Genomic DNA, 27,072 nt, shown 5'->3' with positions numbered 1-27,072 from the left:
TGTCTGGCACAAACACAACACCTCTCATCACCCTGAGAACACCATCCCACACAGTGAAGCATGTTGATGGCAGCATCATGCTTGGGGATATTTTTCATCGGCAGGGACTGGGAAACTGGTCAGAATTGAAGTAATGATGGATGGCGCTAAATACATGGAAATTCTTGAGGGAAACCTGTTTCAGTCTTCCAGAGATTTGAGACTGGGACGGAGGTTCACCTTCCAGCAGGACAATGACCCTAAGCATACTGCTAAAGCAACACTTGAGTGGTTTAAGGGGAAACATTTAAATGTCTTGGAATGGCCTAGTCAAAGCCCAGACCTCAATCCAATTGAGAATCTGTGGTATGACTTAAAGATTGCTGTACACCGGTGGAACCCATCCAACTTGAAGGAGCTGGATCAGTTTTGCCTTGAAGAATGGGCAAAAATCCCAGTGGCTAGATGTGCCAAGCTTATAGAGACATACCCCAAGATACTTGCAGCTGTAATTGCTGAAAAAGGTGGCTCTACAAAGTATTGACTTTGGGGGGGTGAATAGTTATGCACGCTCAAGTTTTCAGTTTTTCTGTTTTTTTTGGTCTTATTTCTTGTTTGTTTCACAATAAAACATATTTTGCATCTTCAAAGTGGTAGGCATGTTGTGTAAATCAAATGATACAAACCCCCAAAAAATCCATTTCAATTCCAGGTTGTAAGGCAACAAAATAGGAAAAATACCAAGGGGGTGAATGCTTTCGCAAGCCACTGTATTACTATAATTGGGGATTCATCAATAAATGGGGGGAAAACACAAGATAAGTTTATACGCTAAATAAAAATAAAACCCCTTGCAACCTTGAGGTACCAAAGTTACAATCTGATGCCGCGTTCAAAATAACTGGGAACTGGGAAATTTCCGACTTCCGACTTCAGTGCGTTCAATACAACTGGCAACTCGGGGAAAAAACGAGCTCCAACTGGGAAAAATCATTTTGAACGGTCATCCAACTCGGAATTCCAACAACTTTCTAGAGCACCGACTTTCCGACCTGAAGATCATTGACGTCATGATTTCACCTAGTATTTTTCCGAGTTCACAGTTGTCTTGAAAGCCCAATTAGTCAGTCGAGTGAACTATCCCTTGTTATAACATCTTTGGTCTGACATATGCTTACGTGACAACCAGAATGCATTGTATGATGTCAACAAACATGGCGCCACACATAGCCGGCAAATAGCTTAGAATTAGCTCATCATAATCAGTACAACATCCAAAAAAGTATTTTACACACTTGTCCATTAAAATCTATCCAAGAATCGAAATGCATGAGTTGTCACTAGTACTTGAAAACGTGAAAAAAACTATAAATACATTATGATCCATACGTTCATACAGTGTGCTACAACAGAAACGACAACACTATATACAGAAAATAGGCCACTTACTTTGATAGGAACGCACACATGTCCAAAGTACAATTTGTAAGGAAAACAACCATGAAGGCAATGTGGGCGCCAGCCTGAAAATGTGCTGGGGGAAAATGTTTGCGCAAGGCCTGTTCTGACTAGAGATGTGCAATGTCTTCATACTTGATCTGGGGAAACACTAGAGAAGTGCTTGGGCTCTCATTGAAGAGAAAGTTTGTCCGGCTCAGTAAAGACTCAAACATAAATTGTCCACAACAGTAAAATGGGCTACTTCTTATGTGAATTAACGAGGAGGCAGAACACACCTCAATTCCAACTGTTGTTAGAAAATACAACTTGTTAGAAAATAATTTGAAATTGACAAGTTGAAACATAGCCTATAGATAATTAGCAGCCAGCGTGCCTTGGTTTGAGGGCAGTGTGGGTAACTGTCATGTTGCGTAACAATCACATTTTGGAACAGTGAGAAATTCTGACATCACGCAGGGGCAACGGTTAGAGATATTTGGAACTCGTGTGAAAAGGTTAAAAATTAAAAGATTAAATACCTTATTCAGACCCTTTGCCATGAGGCAGGAAATTGAGCTCGGGTGCATCCTGTTTCCATTGATCATGCTTGAGATGTTTCTACAACTTGACTGGAGTCCACCTGTGCTAAATTCAATTGATTGGACATGATTTGGAAAGGCACACACCTGTCTATATAAGGTCCCAAAGTTGACAGTGCATATCAGAGAAAAAACCAAGCCATGAGGTCGAAGGAATTGTCCGTAGAGCTCAGAGACAGGATTGTGTCGAGGCACAGATCTGGGAAAGGGTACCAAAATATTTCTGCAGCATTGAAGGTCCCCAAGAACACAGTGGCCTCCATCATTATTAAATGGAAGAAGTTTGGAACCACCAAGGCTCTTCCTAGAGATGGCCGCCCGGCCAAACTGAGCAATCGGGGGAGAAGGGCTTGGTCAGGGAGGTGACCAAGAACCCGATGGTCACTCTAACAGAGCTCCAGAGTTCCTCTATGGAGATGGGAGAACCTTCCAGAAGGACATCCATCTCTGCAGCACTCCACCAATCAGGCCCTTATGGTAGAGTGGCCAGACGGAAGCCACTCCTCAGTAAAAGGCACATGATAGCCCGCTTGGAGTTTGCCAAAAGGCACCTAAAGGACTCTCAGACCATAAGAAACAAGATTCTCTGGTCTGATGAAACCAAGATTGAACTCTTTGACCTGAATGCCAAGCGTCACATCTGGAGGAAACCTGGCCCCATCCCTACGGTGAAGCATGGGGGTGGCAGCATCATGCTGTGGGGATGTTTTTCAGCGGCAGGGAGACTAGTCAGGATCGAGGGAAAGATGAATGGAGCAAAGTACAGAGAGATCCTTGATGAAAACCTGCTCCAGAGAGCTCAGGACCTCAGACTGGGGTGAAGGTTCACCTTCCAACAGGACAACGACCCTAAGCACACAGTCAAGACAACGCAGGAGTGGCTTCGGGACAAGTCTCTGAATGTCCTTGAGTGGCCCAGCCAGAGCCCGGACTTGAACCCGATCGAAAATCTCTGGAGAGACCTGAAAATAGCTGTGCAGCGACGCTTCCCATCCAACTTGACAGAGCTTGAGAGGGTCTGTGAAGAAGAATGGGAGAAACTCCCCAAATGCAGGTGTGCCAAGCTTGTAGCGTTATACCCAAGAAGACTTGAGGCTGTAATTGCTGCCAAAGGTGCTTCAACAAATTACTGAGTAAAGGTCTGAATACTTATGTAAATGTGATATTTCAGTTTTTTATTTTTAGTAAATTTGCTAAAATGTCTAAAACCCTGTGTTTGCTTTGTCATTACGGGGTATTGTGTGTAGATTGATGAGGAAAAAATATATTTAATCAATTTTAGAATAAGGCTGTAACAACAAAATGTGGAAAAAGTAAAGGGGTCTGAATAAGAGATTCTCCAAAATTGAAATATTCCAGGCATTTATATATAAATTCCAGTCGTACTTTATCAAAAGCCTTTTCAAAGTCAGCTATGAAAGCAGGCCTGGTTTCCCAGATTTTTCATTGTGTTCTATTGTTTCCAGTACTTGTCTTATATTATCTCCAATGTATCGTCCATGTAAAAGACTGATTAGGATGAATAATATCTGACAATACCTTTTTAATTCTATGCGCTATGCATTTTGCATCACAACACTGAAGTGTAAGGGGCCTCCAATTTTTTTAATGGACTGGATCTTTATATTAACCATCTGGGTCCTGTTTCAGTAATAGTGAAATCAGACCTTCTGGTTGAGTATCTGATAATCTACCATTTTTATAGGAGTGGTTAAACATGCCAGTAACGGTCCTCTGAGTACATCAACAAAGGTTTGATATACCTCAACTGGTATGCCATACATTTGACATTTTAGTCATTTGGCAGATGCGCTTATCCATTGCGACTTACAGGAGCAATTAGGGTTAAGTGCCTTGCTGAAGGGCACATCGACAGATTTTTCACCTAGTTGGCTAGGGGATTCGAACCAGCAACTTTTTGGTTCCTAGCCCAACACTCTTAACCGCTAGGCTACCTGCGTGTATGTGTCAGTGTGTGTGTTTTGTGTGAGTAAGAGACAATGTCCCCTCTTATCGCTCTCTTGCATGTGTCAGTGTGACTTCAAAAATGAATATTTGACACAATTGAGTGTAGGTTTGTGTAGTCCTATTGCGATGAACGTGTATCTCTCAGGTGTGTGTTCCCTCCTTCCCTCTAAAAATTATCTTATTTAGCTTCTTGCTCCTATTTCAGACAAGTGTGATCCCAGGGCGCTCTCTCTCCTGCATGTTTCTCAGCGGCAGGCGCATCTAATTTAATTCAACTAATGACTAAAACTTCAACTAAAACATCCTCCCTTGTCTAGTTTAACCTTCAACACACACGCACATGCACACACACACATACACACACACACACACACACACACACCTTCCAAAACTTTAAACAGTGTGTGTGTAGACAGACAGTGTTGATTCCTGGGGAATAATGTGTGTGATGTCCTCCTGACAAGGGGTTTGGGCTGGGGAAGGAGACTGTGTCATTTGTTACACAGGGGCAATTAGAAATCACGTGTAAACAACACTTGCCTGAGCTTTAGTAGACAGTCGCCGTGCTAACTTTGAGCCAGGAGGAAAAGGTGAACGTCGGTAATGGAACTCATTTGTCAAAAGCCTGACCTTGTCCAGAATTGCGTCTGTCTTTAACATGGATGTAAAAAAACACTCCTCATAATATGAAGGATACAAACCATGCAGGCCCTTCCAGCTTGGCCCCATGGGCTAATGCATCAACAAGGGACTGGCCATTACATATGTATTTTGGATTGTTTAAAATACATATACAGTGCAATCGGAAAGTATTCAGACCACTTGACTTTTTCCACATTTTGTTTACGTTACAGCCTTATTCTAAAATGGATAAAATTAATGTTTTTCCTCATCAATCTACACACAACACCTCATAATCACAAAGCAAAAACAGGTTTTTAGAAATGTTTGCTAATGTATTACAAATATAACCCAGAAATACCTTATTTACATAAGTATTCAGACCCTTTACTATGAGACTCGAAATTAAGCTCAGGTGCATCCTGTTTCCATTGATCATCCTTGATTGGAGTCCACCTGTGGTAAATTCAATTGACTGGACATTATTTGGAAAGGCACACACCTGTCTGTATTAGGTCCCAAAGTTGACAGTGTATATAAGAGAAAAAACCAAGCCATGAGGTCGAAGGAATTGTCCGTAGACCTCAGAGACAGGATTGTGTCGAGGCACAGATCTGGGAAAGGGTACCAAAACATTTCTGCAGCATTGAAGGTCCCCAAGAACACAGTGGCCTCCATCATTCTCAAATGGAAGAAGTTTGGAACCACCAAGACTCTTCCTAGAGATGGCCGCCCGGCCAAACTGAGCCATCGGGGGAGAAGGGCCTTGGTCAGGGAGGTGACCAAAAACCCGATGGTCACTCTGACAGAGCTCCAGAGTTCCTCTGTGGAGATGGGAGAACTTTCCAGAAGGACAACAATCTCTGCAGCACTCCACCAATCAGGCCTTTATGGTAGAGTGGCCAGATGGAAGCCACTCCTCTGTAAAAGGCACATGACAGCCCGCTTGGAGTTTGCCAAAAGGCACCTAATGACTCTCAGACCATGAGAAACAAGATTCTCTGGTCTGATGAAACCAAGATTGAACTCTTTGGCCTGAATGCCAAGTATCACGTCTGGAGGAAACCTGGCACCATCCCTACGGTGAAGCATGGTGGTGGCAGCATCATGCTGTGGGGAAGTTTTTCAGTGGCAGGGACTGGGAGACTAGTCAGGATCGAGGGAAAGATGAATGGAGCAAAGTACAGAGAGATCATTGGTGAAAACCTGCTCAGGACCTCAGACTCTGCTGAAGGTTCAGCTTCCAACAGGACAACGACCCTAAGCACACAGCCAAGACAACGCTCGGAGTGTCTTTGGGACAAGTCTCTGAATGTCCTTGAGTGGCCCAGCCAGAGCCCGGACTTGAACCTGATCTAACATCTCTGGAGAGACCTGAAAATAGCTGTGCAGCGACACTCCCCATCCAACCTGACAGAGCTTGAGTGGATCTGCAGAGAAGAATGGGAGAAACTCCCCAAATACAGGTGTGCCAAGCTTTTAGCGTCATACCCAAGAAGACTCAAGGCTACAGTGGGGAAAAAAAGTATTTAGTCAGCCACCAATTGTGCAAGTTCTCCCACTTAAAAAGATGAGAGAGGCCTGTAATTTTCATCATAGGTACACGTCAACTATGACAGACAAAATGAGGAAAAAAAATCCAGAAAATCAAATTGTAGGATTTTTAATGAATTTATTTGCAAATGATAGTGGAAAATAAGTATTTGGTCAATAACAAAAGTTTCTCAATACTTTGTTATATACCCTTTGTTGGCAATGACACAGGTCAAACGTTTTCTGTAAGTCTTCACAAGGTTTTCACACACTGTTGCTGGTATTTTGGCCCATTCCTCCATGCAGATCTTCTCTAGAGCAGTGATGTTTTGGGGCTGTCGCTGGGCAACACAGACTTTCAACTCCCTCCAAAGATTTTCTATGGGATTGAGATTTGGAGACTGGCTAGGCCACTCCAGGAACTTGAAATGCTTCATACGAAGCCACTCCTTCGTTGCCCGGGTGGTGTGTTTGGGATCATTGTCATGCTGAAAGACCCAGCCACGTGTCATCTTCAATGCCCTTGCTGATGGAAGGAGGTTTTCACTCAAAATCTCACGATACATGGCCCCATTCATTCTTTCCTTTACACGGATCAGTCGTCCTGGTCCCTTTGCAGAAAAACAGCCCCAAAGCATGATGTTTCCACCCCCATGCTTCACAGTAGGTATGGTGTTCTTTGGATGCAACTCAGCATTCTTTGTCCTCCAAACACAACGAGTTAAGTTTTTTCCAAAAAGTTATATTTTGGTTTCATCTGACCATATAACATTCTCCCAATCCTCTTCTGGATCATCAAAATGCACTAGAGCAAAATTCAGACGGGCCTGGACATGTACTGGCTTAAGCAGGGGGACACGTCTGACACTGCAGGATTTGAGTCCCTGGCGGCGTAGTGTGTTACTGATGGTAGGCTTTGTTACTTTGGTCCCAGCTCTCTGCAGGTCATTCACTAGGTCCCCCCGTGTGGTTCTGGGATTTTTGCTCACCGTTCTTGTGATCATTTTGACCCCACGGGGTGAGATCTTGCGTGGAGCCCCAGATCGAGGGAGATTATCAGTGGTCTTGTATGTCTTCCATTTCCTAATAATTGCTCCCACAGTAGATTTTTTTCAAACCAAGCTGCTTACCTATTGCAGATTCAGTCTTCCCAGCCTGGTGCAGGTCTACAATTTTGTTTCTGGTGTCCTTTGACAGCTCTTTGGTCTTGGCCATAGTGGAGTTTGGAGTGTGACTGTTTGAGGTTGTGGACCGGTGTCTTTTATACTGATAACAAGTTCAAACAGGTGCCATTAATACAGGTAACGAGTGGAGGACAGAGGAGCCTCTTAAAGAAGAAGTTACAGGTCTGTGAGAGCCAGAAATCATGCTTGTTTGAAGTTGACCAAATACTTATTTTCCACCATAATTTGCAAATACATTCATTAAAAAATCCTACAATGTGAGTTTCTGGATTTTTTTTTCTCATTTTGTCTGTCATAGTTGACGTGTACATATGATGAAAATTACAGGCCTCTCTCATCTTTTTAAGTGGGAGAACTTGCACAATTGGTGGCTGACTAAATACTTTTTTTCCCCACTGTATATTCGCTGCCAAAGGTGCTTCAACAAAGTACTGAGTAAAGGGTCTGAATACTTATGTAAATTGAATATTTCCGTGTTTTTGCTTTGTCATTATGGGGTATTGTGTGTAGATTGATGAAAAAAACTACAATTTAATACATTTTAGAATAAGGCTGTAAAGTAACAATGTGAAAAAGGTATAGGGGTCTGAATACTAACGCATCATGCAAGAATTTCAATGATTTTACTCAGTTACAGTTCATATAAGGAAATCAGTCTATTGAAATAAATTCCTTAAGCCCTAATCTATGGATTTCACATGACTGGGCAGGGATGTAGCCATGGGTGGTAACATAATGTAATGATGGACTGTCGTTTCTCTTTGCTTATTTGAGCTGTTCTTGCCATAATATGGACTTGGTCTTTTACCAAATAGGGCTAACTTCTGTACCACCCCTACCTTGTCACAACACAACTGATTGGCTCAAACGCATTAAAAGGAAAGAAATTCCACAAATTAACCTTTTAACAAGGCACACCTGCTAATTGAAATGCATTCCAGGTGACTACCTCATGAAGCTGGTTGAGAGAATGCCAAAAGTGTGCAAAGCTGTCATCAAGGCAAAGGATGGCTACTTTGAAGAATGTCAAACATAACATATTTGATTTGTTTAACACTTTTTTGATTACTACATGATTCCATATGTGTTATTTCATAGTTTTGATGTCTTCACTATTATTCTGCAATGTAGAAAATAGTAAAAATAAAGAAAAACCCTTGAATGAGTAGGTGTGTCCAAACTTTTGACTGGTACTGTATATTCAAATGTTCTTCTTCAAATGATGCTATTAACACTTGGACCTAACCCTTCCATCTCAAAGGAGAGTTCAAACAACACAGGGAAGGCTAGAACCTTTTATTCACAAGGGTTATTCTATTCAATTCTCCAGCGGTGCTAGACCCCCGTCCTCTCAGTCCTTTCTATGTAGATGAAATCTAGACCCAGTCAGTGTGTGACGGACTCAGCCTGGTAGAATAAGCCATCTCATCTCTAACAGTGGGCTTATTAACTGGGTCATTAGGTATGGCTGCTCTGCAGTCAGCATACTGTCTGTGCTGACAGACAGGCCTTGTGGTCATTAGACCATCTATCATTAGATGGCTTAGTTACAGACCGACAAACAACACAGCGCCAACTAGGAAGCCTGTTATGATCTCTGGGTTATGTAAGGTAGCTAGTTAAGGGTGACTACCTAGGGTGGCTTTCACCATACAAATAGATAGATCTCTATGGTTTTGATGGGTAAACATTAGTGAGGTCATCATTGTGCGACCAGATAGTCAGGCCAGGGCTGTATTCATTAGTTGCAAACAGTTGCTAAACGTTTTGCAACGGAAAACAATAGTTTTTATTGGACAAATTCAGGTAGGTCCCTCCTCGTTTCGTTCTGTTTGCTTCTGTTTGCTTCCGTTTCGTCCGTTTGGTTCCTGGTGAATAAACCCCAGGTTAGTCTGTTATTAATAGGTCAACACCTTTGATCACCACTTTGGTCATGCAAACATTCAAATATTCCATGTTATGTACATGGAAAGTAGAGCAGCAAGTTGATAGCAAATTGATAGTACGACCTGGAGTGTCATTTCGAAGTAATTAGAGGTCACGTTAGTATAGTTGGAGTTTTTTTAGTTTTTTGCCCATTGTGTCAAGAATCTCTCTGTTTTATTTTCAGTTGCACAGTATTTGGTAGCATTGTCTTTAAATTGTTTAACTTGGGTCAAATGTTTTGTGTAGCCTTCCACAAGCTTCCCACAATAAGTTGGGTGAATTTTGGCCCATTCCTCCTGACAGAGCTGGTGTAACTGAGTCAGGTTTGTAGGCCTCCTTGCTCGCACACACTTTTTCAGTTCTGCCCACAAATGTGCTATAGGATTGAGGTCAGGGCTTTGTGATGGCCACTCCAATACCTTGACTTTGTTGTCCTTAAGCCATTTTGGCACAACTTTGGAAGTATGCTTGGGGTCATTGTCCATTTCAAATACCCATTGGCGACCAAGCTTTAACTTCCTGACTGATGTCTTGAGATGTTGCTTCAATATATCCACATCATTTTCCTTCCTCATGATGCCATCTGTTTTGTGAAGTGCACCAGTCCCTCCTGCAGCAAAGCACCCCCACAGCATGATACTGCCACCCCCGTGCTTCACGGTTGGGATGGTGTTCTTCGGCTTGCAAGCCTTCCCCTTTTTCCTCCAAACATAATGATGGTCATTATGGCCAAAAAGTTCTATTTTTGTTTCATCAGACCAGAGGTAGGGGGGCTAGCAGGCCGGAGGTGGATGAACGTAGTGCCCTCGTTTGGGTGTAGGGTCTGATCAGAGCCTGAAGGTAAGGAGGTGACGTTCCCCTCACAACTCCATAGGCAAGCACCATGGTCTTGTAGTAGATGCGAGCCTCAACTGGAAGCCAGTGGAGTGTGCGGAGGAGCGGGGTGACATGAGAGAACTTGGGAAGGTTGAACACCAGATGGGCTGCAGCGTTCTGGATAAGTTGTAGGGGTTTAATGGCACAGGCAGGGAGCCCAGCCAACAGCGAGTTGCAGTAATCCAGACGGGAGATGACAAGTGCCTGGATTAGGACCTGTGCCGCTTTCTGTGTAAGGTAGGGTCGTACTCTGCGAATGTTGTAGAGCATGAACCTGCAGGATCGGGTCACCACTTTGATGTTAGCGGAGAACGACAGGGTGTTGTCCAGGGTCACGCCAAGGTTCTTTGCACTCTGGGAGGAGGACACAATGGAGTTGTCAACCGTGATGGCGAGATCATGGAGCGGGCAGTCCTTCCCCGGGAGAAAGAGCAGCTCCGTCTTGCCGAGGTTCAGCTTGAGGTGGTGATCCGACATCCACACTGATATGTCTGCCAGACATGCAGAGATGCGATTCGCCACCTGGTTATCAGAAGGGGGAAAGGAGAAAATTAATTGTGTGTCGTCTGCGTAGCAATGATAGGAGAGACCATGTGAGGATATGACAGAGCAAAGTGACTTGGTGTATAGAGAGAATAAGAGAGGGCCTAGAACTGAGCCCTGGGGGACACCAGTGGTGAGAGCATGTGGTGCGGAGACAGATTCTCGCCACGCCACCTGGTAGGAGCGACCTGTCAGGTAGGACGCAATCCAAGAGTGAGCAGCGCCGGAGATGCCCAACTCGGAGAGGGTGGAGAGGAGTATCTGATGGTTCACAGTATCAAAGGCAGCAGATAGGTCTAGAAGGATAAGAGCAGAGGAGAGAGAGTTAGCTTTAGCAGTGCGGAGAGCCTCTGTGACACATAAGAGCAGTCTCAGTTGAATGACCAGTCTTGAAACCTGACTGGTTTGGATCAAGAAGGTCATTCTGAGAGAGATAGCAGGAGAGTTGGCTAGAGACGGCATGCTCAAGAGTTTTGGAGAGAAAATAAGGGATACTGGTCTGTATTTGTTGACATCGGAGGGATCGAGTGTAGGTTTTTTGAGGAGGAGTGCAACTCTCGCTCTCTTGAAGACGGAAGGGACATGGCCAGCGGTCAAGGATGAGTTGATGAGTGAGGTGAGGTAAGGGAGAAGGTCTCCAGAAATGGTCTGGAAAAGAGAGGAGGGGATAGGGTCAAGCGGGCAGGTTATTGGGCGGCCGGCCGTCACAAGTCGCAAGATTTCATCTGGAGAGAGGGGGGAGAAAGAAGTCAAAGCATAGGGTAGGGCAGTGTGAGCAGGACCAGCTGTGTCATTTGACTTGGAGGTGTACCTGTGGATGTATTACAGAAGTAGTTTTGATGCAGGAGGGACTGGTGCACTTCACAAAATACATGGCATCATGAAGAAGGAAAATGATGTGGATATATTGAAGCAACATCTCAAGACATCAGTCAGGAAGTTAAAGCTTGGTCGCAAATGGGTCTTCCAAATGGACAATGACCCCAAGCATACTTCCAAATTTGTGGCAAAATGGCTTAAGGACAACAAAGTCAAGGTATTGGAGTGGCCATCACAAAGCCCTGACCTCAATCCTATAGAAAATCTGTGGGCAGAACTGGAAAGGCGTGTGCGAGAAAGGAGGCCTACAAACCTGACTCAGTTACACCAGCTCTGTCAGGAGGAATGGGCCAAAATTCACCCAACTTATTATAGGAAGCTTGTGGAAGGCTACCTGAAACATTTGACCCAAGTTAAACAATTTAAAGGCAATGCTACCAAATACTAATTGAGTGTATTTAAACTTCTGACCCACTGGGAATGTGATGAAAGAAATAAAAGCTGAAATAAATCATTCTCTCTACTATTATTCTGACATTTCACATTCTCAAAATAAAGTGGTGATCCTAACTGACCTAAGACATGGAATTTTTACTAGGATTAAATGTCAGGAATTGTGAAAAACTGAGTTTAAATGTATTTGGCTAAGGTGTATGTAAACTTCCGACTTGAACTGTACACATATATACACTACCAGTCAAAAGTTTGGACACCCCTACTCATTCAAGGGTTTTTCTTTATTTTTTACATTGTAGAATAATAGTGAAGACATCAAAACTATGAAATAACATACATCATGTAGTAAGCCAAAAAGTGTTAAACAAATCAAAATATATTTTATATTTGAGATTCTTCAAATAGCCACCCTTTGCCTTGATGACAGCTTTGCACACTCTTGGCGTTCTCTCAACCAGCTTCATGAGGTAGTCACCTGGAATGCATTTCAATTAACAGGTGTGCCTTCTTAAAAGTTAATTTGTGGAATTTCTTTCCTTCTTAATATGTTTGAGCCAATCAGTTGTGTTGTGACAAGGTAGGGTGGGTATACAGAAGATGGTATTTTAACAAATAGGGCTAAGTCCATATTATGGCAAGAACAGCTCAAATAAGCAAAGAGAAACGACATTCCATCATTACTTTAAGAAATGAAGGTCAGTCAATACGGAACATTTCAAGAACTTTGAAAGTTTCTTCAAGTGCAGTCGCAAAAACCATCAAGCGCTATGATGAAACTGGCTCTCATGAGGACTGCTACAGGAATGGAAGACCCAGAGTTACCTCTGCTGCAGAGGATAAGTTCATTAGAGTTAACAGCCTCAGAAATTGCAGCCCAAATAAATGCTTTACAGAGTTCAAGTTACAGACACATCTCAACATCATCTGTTCAGAGGGGACTGTATGAATCAGGCCTTCATGGTCGAATTGCTGCAAAGAAACCACTACTAAAGGAAACCAATAAGAAGAAGAGACCTGCTTGGGCCAAGAAACACAAGCAATGGTCATTAGACTGGTGGAATTATGTCCTTTGGTCTGGAGTCCAAATTTGAGATTTTTGGTTCCAACCTCCATGTCTTTGTGAGACGCAGTGTGGGTGAACAGATTATCTCCGTGTGTGTGTGTGTGTGTGTGTGTGTGTGTGTGTGAGGGTGTGTGTGTGTAGCTGTGATGGCAACTCCATTCTCTCGATGTTGATTTCCTTCAGCACAGTGAAGTCATTTCATTCCTGACCCCAGGAATTGATATCAGTGTTGCAGGAGTTGATATCAGTGCTGTAGTAGTTGATATCAGTGCTGTAGGAGTTGATTCTCTGGGAATCTCATCTCTTGGATCAGATGTATAGAGTGGTACGGACAGTTAGATTAATGACTTGGCTTCTCTGTCCTTTCAAAGCCATACATCCCCCCCAGCCAACAACCCCATAAACAATAAGAGTCCCTTGGCAAACAAGCAGCTCTTGTAATCTCAGATTTCAGGCCAGATCCACATTAACCAAGATGCTGCACTAAAAGGACTTACGCTAGCCCAGGTCTGGGGACCCTAGGACAGAGTAAGTACTAGGCCCATAGGAAACCTGTGTACAATGACAGTGATCCTATTAGTTCTAATACTGTATGTAATTGTATGTGTCCAACCTTCAACTGTCCATGTTTCTCTGTAAGGAGCTGATCAGTGGAGCCTCCTACACAGACACAGTTAGCTGTAGGTAGGGCCCTGTAGGCTCCATCATGCTAATGTCGCTAGTCTCTTCTGGAGTCTCGTACGCCACAGCGCTGCCGCGGTTGTCTCACTGTGCTTATACAAATCCATCCGACGAACGCTAATCACGTCGAGCCCGAGCTGGGAAGGAAGGTTCCGATGGGGGAATGTGAAAAAGAGGAAGAAGGAAAAAAACAGACAGTGACTTTTGTCTAAATGCAATTAAAGATACAGATGGAGTCCACTCTGCTGCTCAACTGAAAGGACAACCAGTTAAGAAGAAGATCAGCTTCTCTCAGTGTCAAATCAATTCACTCTGCACTTCCTTAATGACTGTTGTTTAACCGTTGTGCTCGTTAGTTTATTGATCCCTTCATAACAGTGTGTAAAATTGCCTTTAGACGTCCGCATTGAGCTTGTACGGCTAAAGGGAAAAGACGGGCGTCAGAGGATGTGGAGGGGCTGGAATGGTTTGTTATCATCGGTACATGATGTATCATCTCTATCAGTAAAGTATATATTGTAATTTGTAATATAAAATAATTACACTTTGATAAGAGCAAGAGTATCACTTGGCTCTGATGTAGTTCTAAAATAAAGCCATTGCAACCAGTTGCAATGCATTGTATAAGCCATTTCAAAGTAAAACCCTGCACACACACTCTGTCTAACTGAGGTCGTGTCTACACTTGACACTTACATGCGACTTCTGCAATCAGAATACAAAGATCGCATTGAAAAGACGGGTCGCTTTGTGGTCTGATTGTGTTCAGATCTGGCTGACCACTTCAGGAGGTGGTCAGGGATGCATTGACTGCAGATTTCTCCTCAGTCTGGACTCAATCAGGCTACCGAAAGCGCATACAGTGGGCGATTTCATCAGCACTCCTCCCACAAGTCTCCAGAAAATGTGTGTTTTGGGACCGAGAGGCACCTTTTCATTAAAACGTTGGAGGAAATACGTTGCTAGCGTGTGAGGAATGTGTTTGCTGGCCTCATAAATGCTAGCTAGCTAGCTAATATTTAGAAAAACGATTTATGCTAACCCATTTGCAATCCCTTTAGCGTTGCTTGCTAGTTTGCTGGCTAGCTACAGAGGTTAGCTGGCTAGTTAGCTACTGCCACCAGTTGTTGTGTTATTATCATATTTATCCTATTCCACCTTTTGTAGAATGCATACTGGTATTTGAATATATCCGCATAATTTTCCTTCCTCATGATGCCATCTATTTTGTGAAGTACACCGGTCCCTCCTGCAGCAAAGCACCCCCACAGCATGATGCTGCCACCCCCGTGCTTCACGGTTGGGATGGTGTTCTTCGGCTTGCAAGGACCCCCTTTTTCCTCCAAACATAACGATGGTCATTATGACCAAACAGTTCTATTTTTGTTTCATCAGACCAGAGGACATTTCTCCAAAAAGTACGATCTTTGTCCCAATGTGCAGTTGCAAACCATAGCCTAGCTTTTCTATGGCGGTTTTGGAGCAGTGGCTTCTTCCTTGCTGAGCGGCCTTTCAGGTTATGTCGATATAGGACTCGTTTTACTGTGGATATAGATACTTTTGTACCGGTTTCCTCCAGCATCTTCACAAGGTTCTTTGCTGTTGTTCTGGGATTGATTTGCACTTTTCGCACCAAAGTATGTTAATCTCTAGGAGACAGAACGCATCTCCTTCCTGAGTGGTATGACGGCTGCGTGGTCCCATGGTGTTTATACTTGTGTACGATTGTTTGTACAGATGAACGTGGTACCTTCAGGCGTTTGGAAATTGCTCCCAAGGATGAACCAGACTTGTGGAGGTCAAAAAAATTGTTCCTGAGGTCTTGGCTAATTTCTTTTCATTTTCCCATGATGTCAAGCAAAGAGGCACTGAGTTTGAAGGTAGGCCTTGAAATACATCCACAGGTACACCTCCAATTGACTCAAATGATGTCAATTAGCCTATCAGAAGCTTCTAAAGCCACGACATCATTTTCTGGAATTTTCCAAGCTGTTTAAAGGCACAGTCAACTTAGTGTATGTAAACTTTTGACCCACTGGAATTTTGATACAGTGAATTATAAGTGAAATAATCTGTCTGTAAACAATTGTTGGAAAAATTACTTGTGTCATGCACAAAGTAGATGTCATAACCGACTTGCCAAAACTATAGTTTGTTAACAAGAAATGTGTGGAGTGGTTGAAAAACGAGTTTTAATGACTCCAACCTAAGTGTATGTAAACTTCCAACATCAGCTGTATGTGTGATGGGATGTACAGTTGAAGTCGGAAGATTACATACACTTAGATTGGAGTCATTAAAACTAGTTTTTCAACCACTCCACAAATTCCTAAAACAGGGAATTTCTACTAGGATTAAATGTCAGGAATTGTGAAAAACTGAGTTTAAATGTATTTGGCTAAGGTGTATGTAAACTTCCGACTTCAACTGTATAGGCATTATGGATAGTATGTGGATAGAATAGTATATAGTATATCTGAAGAATACTTGGATTGAATAGTATGTGTACAGCAATAGTTGAATAGGATGGCCTTGACTAGAATATGTAAACAATATTAAAGTGACCAGTGTTCCATTATTAAAGGGACCAGTGTTCCATGTCTATGTACATAGGGCAGGGGGGTAACATTAGGCTATAAAGGTACACATTTAACAGGATTCATCAAGGATTCATGAACAGGATTATCAAAATACCAACAAAAAAAACATTTCAGCACTGTCTCTCTCTGGCCAGCTCCCAAGACGCGGCCAAATCAGAATGCTACTTTCTAGTTGTCTATCACTTTGTCCACATCAATATTCTCTGTAATTTCTCATTCAACAAAAACAATTGCAAGGTAAGAGAGGCGCTTTATTTAAAAGTTTTAATCAACTTCAGGCGGCTGTAAGACTGCTCTGCCTGCGCGCTGCTGATATATAGGCTAATAATAGAGTTAGCCTAAAGATGAAATTAAATTGACAATAGTCTGATGGTTGAGAATATTAATTGATTGTTAAATTGTAGGCCTATCTGAAGAATATGATGAAAAGTGCAGCTAGGAATTGACACAGAGGCAAGGAAGCAACGCCAAAAAGAATGACACATTTAGCTTCTACAGAATCACATTTTGATGTCTATATAGTATCAGAAAAAGAACATTCTGTGGTTTCCAAATCACCTATCCTTGCCAAACAACTCGTAAAAATTACCCCTTGAGCTCTATTTCAAAATAGCCTATATATTTTTGGCAGAATTATCACAATTCCTTGCACTCCCTGTACCTGCACTCTCAATACTCAAAGCACAGTAATACTGCATATTTAAACAAAACAATATGCCATTCTGTTGTTTTGAAATGAATAATGTTCTTTAAGACCTACCGTAACTCATTTACAATTAATGATCTTTGTGATGGTGTTTGTTTAATAGATTTTAACACTTGTGGTCCTCTGTAGCTCAATTGGTAGAGCATGGCGCTTGTAACGCCAGGGTAGTAGATTCGATCCCCGGGACCACCCATACGTAAAAATGTATGCACGCATGACTGTAAATCGCTTTGGATAAAAGCGTCTGCTAAATGGCATATTATATTATACTTGAATTGTGGTGTTTTAGTGGTTTTTCATTTGTTCATATAGCCTACAGTTACACAAACTGAAGAAAATGCTATTGTGTTCTTTAACATACATTTTATTTTGTATTATAATCTTACTTAAGACCTTCATGAACACAACTAAATTATTATTTTTGGGTTTGCATTATGAAATGTATTTATTAGACTGTTAGAATGTTGACATCCAAAAGACTCATCATTGGCTCAAAGGGGTGTCCGTCGAGGCCAGGCTTTTCTAGTGTTAAACAAATGCAGATATATATTACTTATCAATGCCAAAATACCTATTTTGTAAACTAAATATAGAAATCAACAACAACAAAATCATAATAGAATTGTATTCTGCTTGTGACCATTTCTTGCAATATGACAAACGTTCTTGTGGGCCCCTCTCATTGGCTGCCATGGGTACGCGGTACCCATTGAAGCTCCGCCCCTGGCTGTGTAGTTCCAAGGAGAAGCCTTTGGTCCAAAGCACACAATTTACCTGTGAAGGGGACCACATAATTATACCCAGCTTGTTAAAAGAGGATAGAGGACCCCACACGCCTGGTTGGTCACACATACATACACACACCTGTGTCACAGTCCATTTGCTGCGTGTGATTGTCCTATGTAGATTTCAGACAGCTATATGGAGGACAGCTATATGGAGGACACAACATCCCATTGATGTTCTACTACTCTGCTTCTCGTGGGAATTTCTGGGCTGTGATGAGGGTCCTTGTCTCTCACAGTTAGACCTGTGCTGGATATGGAGTCTTACACGCCGCCTTTTTCCAATGAGTGTGTGGGTGTCTACGTGTTGTGTGGCACAAATGACAGTGTTTGTTTTGCTCATTGACGATGATCAATCTCTCTCCTCCCTTTCTATCTCCTTCCCCTTCTCTTTTTCTTTCTCTCTCTTTCCCAATTTTCTTCACTCTCTTTTTGTCTCTAGCTGGCTGTCCAGACTCTCTCATAACGGAGTTGCATCACTTCTGGGCCCTCTGTGATGAACAGTGTACCCAAACAAACAAACAACCCCACCCCAAACTCCTATCTAGAGGGAAACTAGAATCCCTACCTCTACCTCCACCCAGCCTCAACCTCAGCCATCCTGTCTCACTCAGGTCACATGGGAAATCTGCCCCTGGTCTCTGTCACATTGTCACATCTGACACTCCTTTAATTGTCTCCTCTGGTGCCACAGCTCCAAACAGCCTATGGAGCAACACCTCTCTCTCCATCCATCCCTCAACCCCTCAGCCAGGGAGAGCAGGAGTCATTCTCTTCCTCGGAGTGGACGAGAGGGTTTTAAAAGGGAGCATCTAATTCTCTCCACTCTACCGCTCAATACACTTTATTCACCCTCTATACCAGGGGTATTCAAATCTTACCCTACGAGGTCCATAGCTGATGTTTTTTTTCTGTTCTACCTGATAATTAATTGCACCACCTGGTGTCCCAGGTCTAAATCAGTCCCTGATTAGAGGGGAAGAATGAAAAACAAAAAGCAGTGGAACTGGCTTCGAGGTCCAGATTTGAATTTTAGGGCCCCATACTATCCTGATCTTCAACACTTCTATACTTCCACTGGGAAGTAGTGTTCTTTGAAATATCTCACCAATAAAAATGACCATAAGCCTGTTTTTCTATTTTCTGCCATTCACTCCTGAGACTCTTCAGGCAAACACACTTTCTTCAACATTATTTCAATTTACTCCAACATAGTATTATCACGTTTGCCATAATAAATATAATGAACTAATGAAACCATGCTTCTATTGCATGAGTCATTGGCATGGCTTTGAATTCTAAATCTGAATACTTAATCAACTCTAAAGGTGACCTGTGGCTCCATCACTCAGTGAAACACTCCATTCTGAAAGCTTAAAGGGATGCTTCGAGGTTTTGGCATTGAAGCCCTTTATACTTCACGAGAGTCAGATTAAGAGTCAGATTAACTCTCTGCATCCAGTATGGAGAAATGTAGAGGTAGTTTCGCGAGCCAATGCTAACTAGATCTAGAGCAATGACTGGAAGTCTATGGTATCTACTAGCATAATAGCAGTTACCATAGAATTCCAGTCATTGCGCTTACACTAGTTAGCAATTGTGCTAATGCTAGTTAACAACTTCCTACAAAATGCACGCAGGGACATAAAAATGGTATCCACAAGTTCATTTGACTCTGGGGAAGTAGATAAAGGGCTTCATTAAAAAAATCCTGAAGTATCCCTTTAAGTTGTGTGAACTGGATGGTTAAAAGCCCCTCCCAGAGCTGGCCGTTTATGCAGATATGTGATTGATGAACAGTGTACCCTGTAGCTCAGTTGGTAGAGCATGGCGCTTGCAACGCCAGGGTTGTGGGTTCGTTTCCCACGGGGGGCCAGTATGAAAATGTATGCACTCACTAACTGTAAGTTGCTCTGGATAAGAGCATCTGCTAAATGACTAAAATGTAATTGAGGCATGCATTAAAGAAGGCAATTAGCCTTTGTCACAAACACAATTAGCATGACTATGTGTCTGGTCATAATAATGCTGTGGTTGTGTGTACGAACTGTATAATGTGTACCTGCTTGTGCATGAATGCACCTTTTATCTCTCTCTCTCTCTCTCTCTCTCTCTCTCTCTCTCTCTCTCTCTCTCTCTCTCTCTCTCTCTCTCTCTCTTCTTATATCTTTCTCTCATTTAAAGACTTAAAGACATGAAATACTGTATTGCCAAAGCAGAAATTCATAAATAGTTGGATAACTAATGAAGTAACTACTGAATCTCTCTCTGAGTGTATCAGTAGAAGCAGTACCAGCGGTATGCAGCAGAGGAGGGCCTACTCCAGATGGGAGGAGTGTTGTGTCCAGCCCTTGGCTGTGGAGGAGGCCTGATACCTGAGGACGACAGAAGGATGATCCTGTGTCTGCTCAGCAACGGTTTGGGATGCATGGTGAGACACGCATCCATGCACATATATATATATATATATATATATATATATATATACACATACACATACATACACACACACACGCGCAGCAACAGCACACACACACACACACACACACACACACACACACACATGCAACCACACAACACATGAAAAGACACACACACACACTCACAATGTATTTACAAAACAATTTAAATAAACATGTAGAGCTCTCCCTCTCTGAATGTTCTTCTACTATTGTTCACTGCCCTTAATTTAGATTGGGTACCCTGACCCTTGACCCCTCCCCATCTCTTCTCGGATTGGTGTTTCCATCAGCAACGCCCCTCCCTGCCCTCCATCACGCAAATGCAATCATAATACAATTAAGATGTAATTATGACACAATTTGCATGATGTTCTCTAATTAGCCAGTCGATTAAAGATTAGGATGTAGTTCACCATTCATTAGTGCTGACTGATTGCATGTTTGCAAACATCAACACACGTCATTACAGGGCTCTCTCTCTCTCTCTCACACACTTTTTCTTTCTCTGTCTCTCTCTCTCTCTCTCTGTCTCTGGCTCCACTAATGGAAACAGCAGCCTAGCTTAGGAAACAAGATTCATTTATTGGAGCCACAGGAGTCTCCTTGCCTTTAAAGAGATATCTGTCTCTCAAGACTGCTGTTTTTAAAAGTGAGAAAGAGATCTAGAGAGAAAGAGTTTGTGTGTGTGCGCCTGTGTTTGTCGCTGTGTGTGTGTATGAACGCGCGCGTGCATTCCAGTCCATCCAGAGGTCTGGGGGAAGCAGATAAACCCTTTATAGGTGTCAGGCTGCTACTATAAGAGGGGGGTCCTATCACTTTAACACTCTCCGAGATGCAGTTCTCTTTCAGGGGGGTTGATGTGCTCAAGGCCGTGGGATATTGGTGAGCTGGCTTCTCTTACAGACTCCACATACAGTATCAGTCAAAGGTTTGGACACACCGACTCATTCCAGGGTTTTTCTTTATTTTTTACTATTTTCTACATTGTAGAATAATAGTGAAGACATCCATCCAAACTATGAAATAACACATATGGAATCATGTAGTAACCAAAAAAGTGTTTAACTAATTCTATTTTAGATTCTTCAAAGTAGCCACCCTTTGCCTTGATGACTGCTTTGCACATTCTTGGCCTTCTCTCAACCAGCTTCATGAGGTAGTCACCTGGAATACATTTCAATTAACAGGTGTAACTTGTTAAAAGTTAATTTGTGGAATTTCTTTCCTTAATGTGTTTCAGCCAATCAGTTGTGTTGTGACAAGGTAGGGGTGGTACAGTGCCTTGCAAAAGTATTCATAATGCTGTGTGTGTGTCTGTGGTTGTGTGTATAAACTGTATAATGTGTACCTGCTTCTCTCTCTCTCTCTCTCTTCTTATATCTTTCTCTCATTTAAAGACTTAAAGACATGAAATACTGTATTGCCAAAGCAGAAATTAATAAATAGTTGGATAACTAATGAAGTAACTACTGAATCTCTCTCTGAGTGTATCAGTAGAAGCAGTACCAGCGGTATGCAGCAGAGGAGGGCCTACTCCAGATGGGAGGAGTGTTGTGTCCAGCCCTTGGCTGTGGAGGAGGCCTGATACCTGAGGACGACAGAAGGATGATCCTGTGTCTGCTCAGCAACGGTTTGGGATGCATGGTGAGACACGCATGCATGCACATATATACACACACACACACACACAACTTCAAAGTGGTAGGCATGTTGTGTAAATCAAATGATACAAACCCCCAAAAAATCCATTTTAATTCCAGGTTGTAAGGCAACAAAATAGGAAAAATGCCAAGGGGGGTGAATACTTTCGCAAGCCACTGTATACATTTTAGTCATTTAGCAGACGCTCTTATCCAGAGCGACTTACAGTTAGTGAATACATATTTTTTTTATACTGGCCCCCCGTGGGAATCGAACCCACAACCCTGGCGTTGCAAATGCCATGCTCTATCAACTGAGCTACATCCCTGCCGGCCATTGCCTCCCCTACCCTGGACGACGCTGGGCCAATTGTGCGCCGCCCATGAGTCTCCTGGTCGCGGCCGGCTGCGACAGAGCCTGGATTCGAACCAGGATCTCTAGTGGCACAGTTAGCACTGCGATGCAGTGCCTTAGACCACTGCGCCACTCAGGAGTGTACAGAAGATAGCCCTATTTGGTAAAAGACCAAGTCCATATTATGGCAAGAACAGCTCAAATAAGCAAAGAGAAACAACAGTCCATTACTTTAAGACATGAAGGTCAGTCAATACAAAAACTTTCAAGAACTTTGAAAGTTTCTTCAAGTGCAGTCGCAAAAACCATCAAGCGCTATGATGAAACTGGCTCTCATGAGGACCGCTACAGAAAGGAAGACCCAGAGTTACCTCTGCTGCAGAGGATAAGTTCATTAGAGTTACCAGCCTCAGAAATTGCAGCCCAAATAAATGCTTCACAGAGTTCAAATAACAGACACATCTCAACATCAACTGTTCAGAGGAGACTGCGTGAATCAGGCCTTCATGGTCGAATTGCTGTAAAGAAACCACTACTAAAGGACACCAATAAGAAGAAGAGACTTTCTTGGGCCAAGAAACACGAGCAATGGACATTAGACCGGTGGAAATCTGTCCTTTGGTCTGATGAGTCCAAATGTGAGATTTTTGGTTCCAACTGCCGTGTCTTTGTGAGACGCAGAGTAGGTGAATGGATGATCTCCGCATGTGTAGTTCCCACCGTGAAGCATGGACGAGGAGGTGTGATGGTGTGGGGGTGCTTTGCTGGTGACACTGTCTGTGATTTATTTAGAATTCAAGGCACACTTAACCAGCATGGCTACCACAGCATTCTGTAGCGATACACCATCCCATCTGGTTTGCGCTTAGTGGGACTATCATTTGTTTTTCAACAGGACAATGATCCAAAAACACACCTCCAGGCTGTGTAAGGGCTATTTGACCAAGGAGAGTGATGGAGTGCTGCATCAGATGACCTGGCCTCCACAATCACCCAACCTCAACCCAATTGAGATTGTTTGGGATGAATTGGACTGCAGAGTGAAGGAAAAGCAGCCAACAAGTGCTCAGCATATGTGGGAACTCCTTCAAGACTGTTGGAAAAGCATTCCTCATGAAGCTGGTTGAGAGAATGCCAAGAGTGTGTAAAGCTGTCATCAAGACAAAGGGTGGCTACTTTGAAGAATCTAAAATTTGATTTGTTTAACACTTTTTTGGTTAGTACATGATTCCATATGTGTTATTTCATAGTTTTGATGTCTTCACTATTATTCTACAATGTAGAAAATAGTACAAATAAAGAAAACTCTTGAATGTGTAGGTGTGTCCAAACTTTTGACTGGAACTGTACATAAATCAATACTGCCCCCGTCCCTGTCTTTTTTATGTCCTCCCTGCTAGTGTTTGTGAGCTTTAGGAGCCACCTGCTGCAGCTCTGGCAGGATGTACAACTCAGATAGGCCCTGGCGGACCCGGCTGCTGCCGTAGGCTCAAATAGACTCTGTGGTCAGGAGAGGCGACCTGTAAACATGCAATAGGACTGGTTATCTCTCTGGACCATGCAGGTCCTCGTCTCGTCCACCAGCCGGCTCTCGGTTGCAATTAGAGGGGGATGAGATTATACAGGCCCCAGCACAGAATCTGAACTCAGTCAGTGGAGGGGTTTAGGGGTGGATAGGGAGAACTGCAGGGTATGTGTAGGTGTTCTTATACTGTGTGTCTGTGTGTGTGTGTGTCTGTTCGTGTTAGAGAGATAATCATGCAATATTCCCTTGAGACTTTTGTGTGTCTGTGTAATTTTAGTTAGCCGATGTACAGCAAGAGAGTGTTTTTATGTCTTGTGTCTTGAGTGACGTGATTGTGTGAGAGTCAGAGGCTTTCTTCTTATGAGAGAGAGTGATGAAGAGGGAGATGGAGAGAAAGTAATGGTGTCAGGGATGACTTTGGCACTTCATCAGTAAGCTCTCTCACAGAGCTGCTGTCACACTTAGTTCAAACCTTCACATGTGCCACATGCTTCTGTACTGAGACAGACTCTGCAGTGTCCTGAACCTACACTACAAAACTATGTCAGTCTGTCAGGTGTGTGTGTGTGTGTGTGTGTGTGTGTGTGTGTGTGTGTGTGTGGCTGAGTGGGTGGGTGGGTGTTCCAATCACCAAAGGCTAAACACCCAGCTGGCCAATGGGCTGGTGCGTGAGGGCCTGTTAGTGTGACCATGTATTTGTTTGTGTCAGTGTATGTTTGTCCTCTGAGGGTGCTGTCTGGGGTACTGTGATCCGTTGTGTTGCTCAGTGGAGGGAGGCGAGGGGAAATGGGTTTATCAGCCACCGGAGCCCTGCTACACCCACTCATGTGTCTTCCACACTCCATTGGGCAGCTCTGTCTCTGTACCATCCATGCAACCCACCCACTGGCCAGCCCTCAACCCCTCAACCCAACACTCAACCCTCACCCCCACCCCCCACCCAACCCAACTTAGCTAGACAAAAGACTTAGTCTTTTTTTGCTGACCAAGTGACCTGATCAGGAAGAACAGAACCCTGGTCATAGGCTTTTGTAGATAGGCTCTAGCCGTCAAACAGTTTTCAATTTGAGTTTGTTATAGTGATATGACGCTTCTGCTGAATTGAGACTTAAGGCAAGCTACTGTGAATGTTGCAGTAAAGCATTAAAAAGTACAATCAGGTCACTGTGCTACAGTTTAGTATAGTGTTGAGTCCTGCACATCGCTGTGTGTCTCAGACAAGCTTTTTGCGAAGACGCCACGGGCGTTTGATGAAGCGACTGTTCAGAATTTTCTGCCGAAGATGGTGATGGAGGCTCATTGAGGGAAGACTGGGAAAGAACGAGGGAGGGGGAGGAAGAAAGCGCCTGTCAGAAGCGCTCCTCTTCTCCCCTCGTCTCATCACAGGCGGCACCATGCAGGAGTTTGGAAACAAAGAGGTGTCTGTCACCCAGACCCTGAGAGGAGATCTGCTATCTGCCACACTTAAAAACAGAAGATAATATAAGGAAAAAACAACAACAAGCCCCTTCGATGAAGTGCAAAATCACTGTTGCGCTCCAAAAGATGCAGTCTAGCTAAAAATACAAAGCATCTTCTAGACTTTCACATGCAGGTTGGGTGGCTGCTAGTGGGGGAGCATAGAGAGATAGCACCACCCAGTGTCTAGCTTAGGAACTTGTATACAACCTGTGAGAGAAAATGCAGCCGGTCATTAGATGCCTTGAAACCAGGGGTGCATCTCAATAGTCAAAGATGGCTTCCTCTCCACGACTCGTTTCCCTCATCTGCAGTGATGTGATGGGACTAGAACGATGAAAGCAAATTCATGGCTGACATCCATTGGAAAGGAAAGGGAGCCACTATAGACTATTAAGATGGATCCCAGTTCAGGTTTTCAGTGTGACTAAATGGATAATGTTATTCAGGCAACGTGTTGTGTGTCTCCTTGAGTTTGTGTTCTGCTGTGACTGTAAGGAGGGGTTCCATGAGGGGAGATGTTGTGTGAGGTCAGCACCTGTCACAGGAGGAGCTGTGCAGGTAACTGAGCCAATCAGCTATGTGCTGCTCACTGATGCATTGTCTCTGCTGCCCCCTACTGTCGACATAACCAGCATTAGTATCTCAACACTGAAGAGGGAACGCTCTGAAACACACTTGTAATGGCTTGTAACAGTTCATAATTCAGAGTTGTGAGTAAATATGAATTTAGAGATATTTTATGCATTATGTATGACTTGAGTTTTAAAACATGCCACAAGATGGCAATCCTAAATCAACCACCATTTTGCACACCATTCATTGTATTCACTCAAGAAATACTCCCTGTCTCTCTCCACCCCCACCCCCGGTCTCGCCTCTCTTTATTCTCTCCCTTGCCCCCCCTCCCAGGGTTATGTAGTGGACGATGAGGCAGCTCTTCAGGCTCAGTGGGAGCATGCCCCCCTGGAGACTATAGATGAGACCACCCGCCCATGTCCACATTGCAAGGTCCCTGTGGAGAAGAGTGGTAAGGCACTCTGTTTCTCCATCCCTCCATCTCTCTCCATCCATTCTCTGATCCTTATTCCAATATATACACATTATGTTCTATAGCTACATTTTTATTTTGCCCTTAACACTACCCTCTGCAGTGGGAACAAAACTGTATAATAGATTTCTCCTTCTTGCCTGTCTGTAATGTTGTGTTTCTATACTGTGTTCCCAGGGGGCTGTATGCACATGGTGTGCCCCCCTGCCCAGTGTAAGTTTGAGTGGTGCTGGATCTGTCTTGTGGAGTGGAACAGGGAGTGTATGGGCAACCACTGGTTTGGCTGACTCTATGACCACAGGAAGGCATGCTGCCACTCAGGAATCCGTACCAAGGATTGGAATGCAAAATCAATCATGTGTTTTAAAGACTCAATAAAGCTTTGCCCTGACCTATCACAAACTCTCAAGCAGTGACCTCATTGCCTTCAGTCACATTGTTTAAAGACAGAACTGTTATCCAGCTTTAACTGGACAATATAGTGGATTACACTATATTCTTGTCTCTGCGTTCGTTGTACATCACAACCTTGTTATAAGAATACAATTATATCTGTGTTTATTGTCTGTGTTTATATAATAATATATGCCATTTAGCAAATGCCTTTATCCAAATCGACATACAGTCATGTGTGCATACATTTTACGTATCGGTGGTCCCGGGAATTGAACCCACTATCCTGATGTGGCAAGCGCCATGCTCTATCAGATGACCACTCTTTTAGTCTTTATGTAACTCAATGGTCTGTAGTCTTTCTCTTTTTCACTTGCTTTGTTGACCTAGAGTGGACTTTAGCTCTTCA

At 43.2% G+C, this 27,072-nt stretch overlaps 1 protein-coding gene across 1 annotated transcript in view; it reads left to right on the top strand.

Annotated features, from left to right (window-relative positions):
* LOC121575405 overlaps nucleotides 1-26,557 on the top strand; it is a 55,491-nt gene extending 28,934 nt beyond the window's left edge. Inside the window, exons 5-10 of the mRNA XM_045222875.1 lie at nucleotides 18,222-18,282; nucleotides 19,561-19,564; nucleotides 20,064-20,210; nucleotides 25,694-25,780; nucleotides 26,132-26,249; nucleotides 26,448-26,557. Coding sequence (XP_045078810.1) covers nucleotides 18,222-18,282; nucleotides 19,561-19,564; nucleotides 20,064-20,210; nucleotides 25,694-25,780; nucleotides 26,132-26,249; nucleotides 26,448-26,557 — 527 coding nt within the window. The remainder of the gene's footprint in view (nucleotides 1-18,221; nucleotides 18,283-19,560; nucleotides 19,565-20,063; nucleotides 20,211-25,693; nucleotides 25,781-26,131; nucleotides 26,250-26,447) is intronic.
* The last annotated feature ends 515 nt before the right edge of the window (nucleotides 26,558-27,072 follow it).

Source organism: Coregonus clupeaformis, chromosome 1 (genome assembly GCF_020615455.1).
Source record: "Coregonus clupeaformis isolate EN_2021a chromosome 1, ASM2061545v1, whole genome shotgun sequence".
NCBI classification, from domain to species: domain Eukaryota; kingdom Metazoa; phylum Chordata; class Actinopteri; order Salmoniformes; family Salmonidae; genus Coregonus; species Coregonus clupeaformis.
This window is presented reverse-complemented; position numbering and strand designations above follow the sequence as displayed.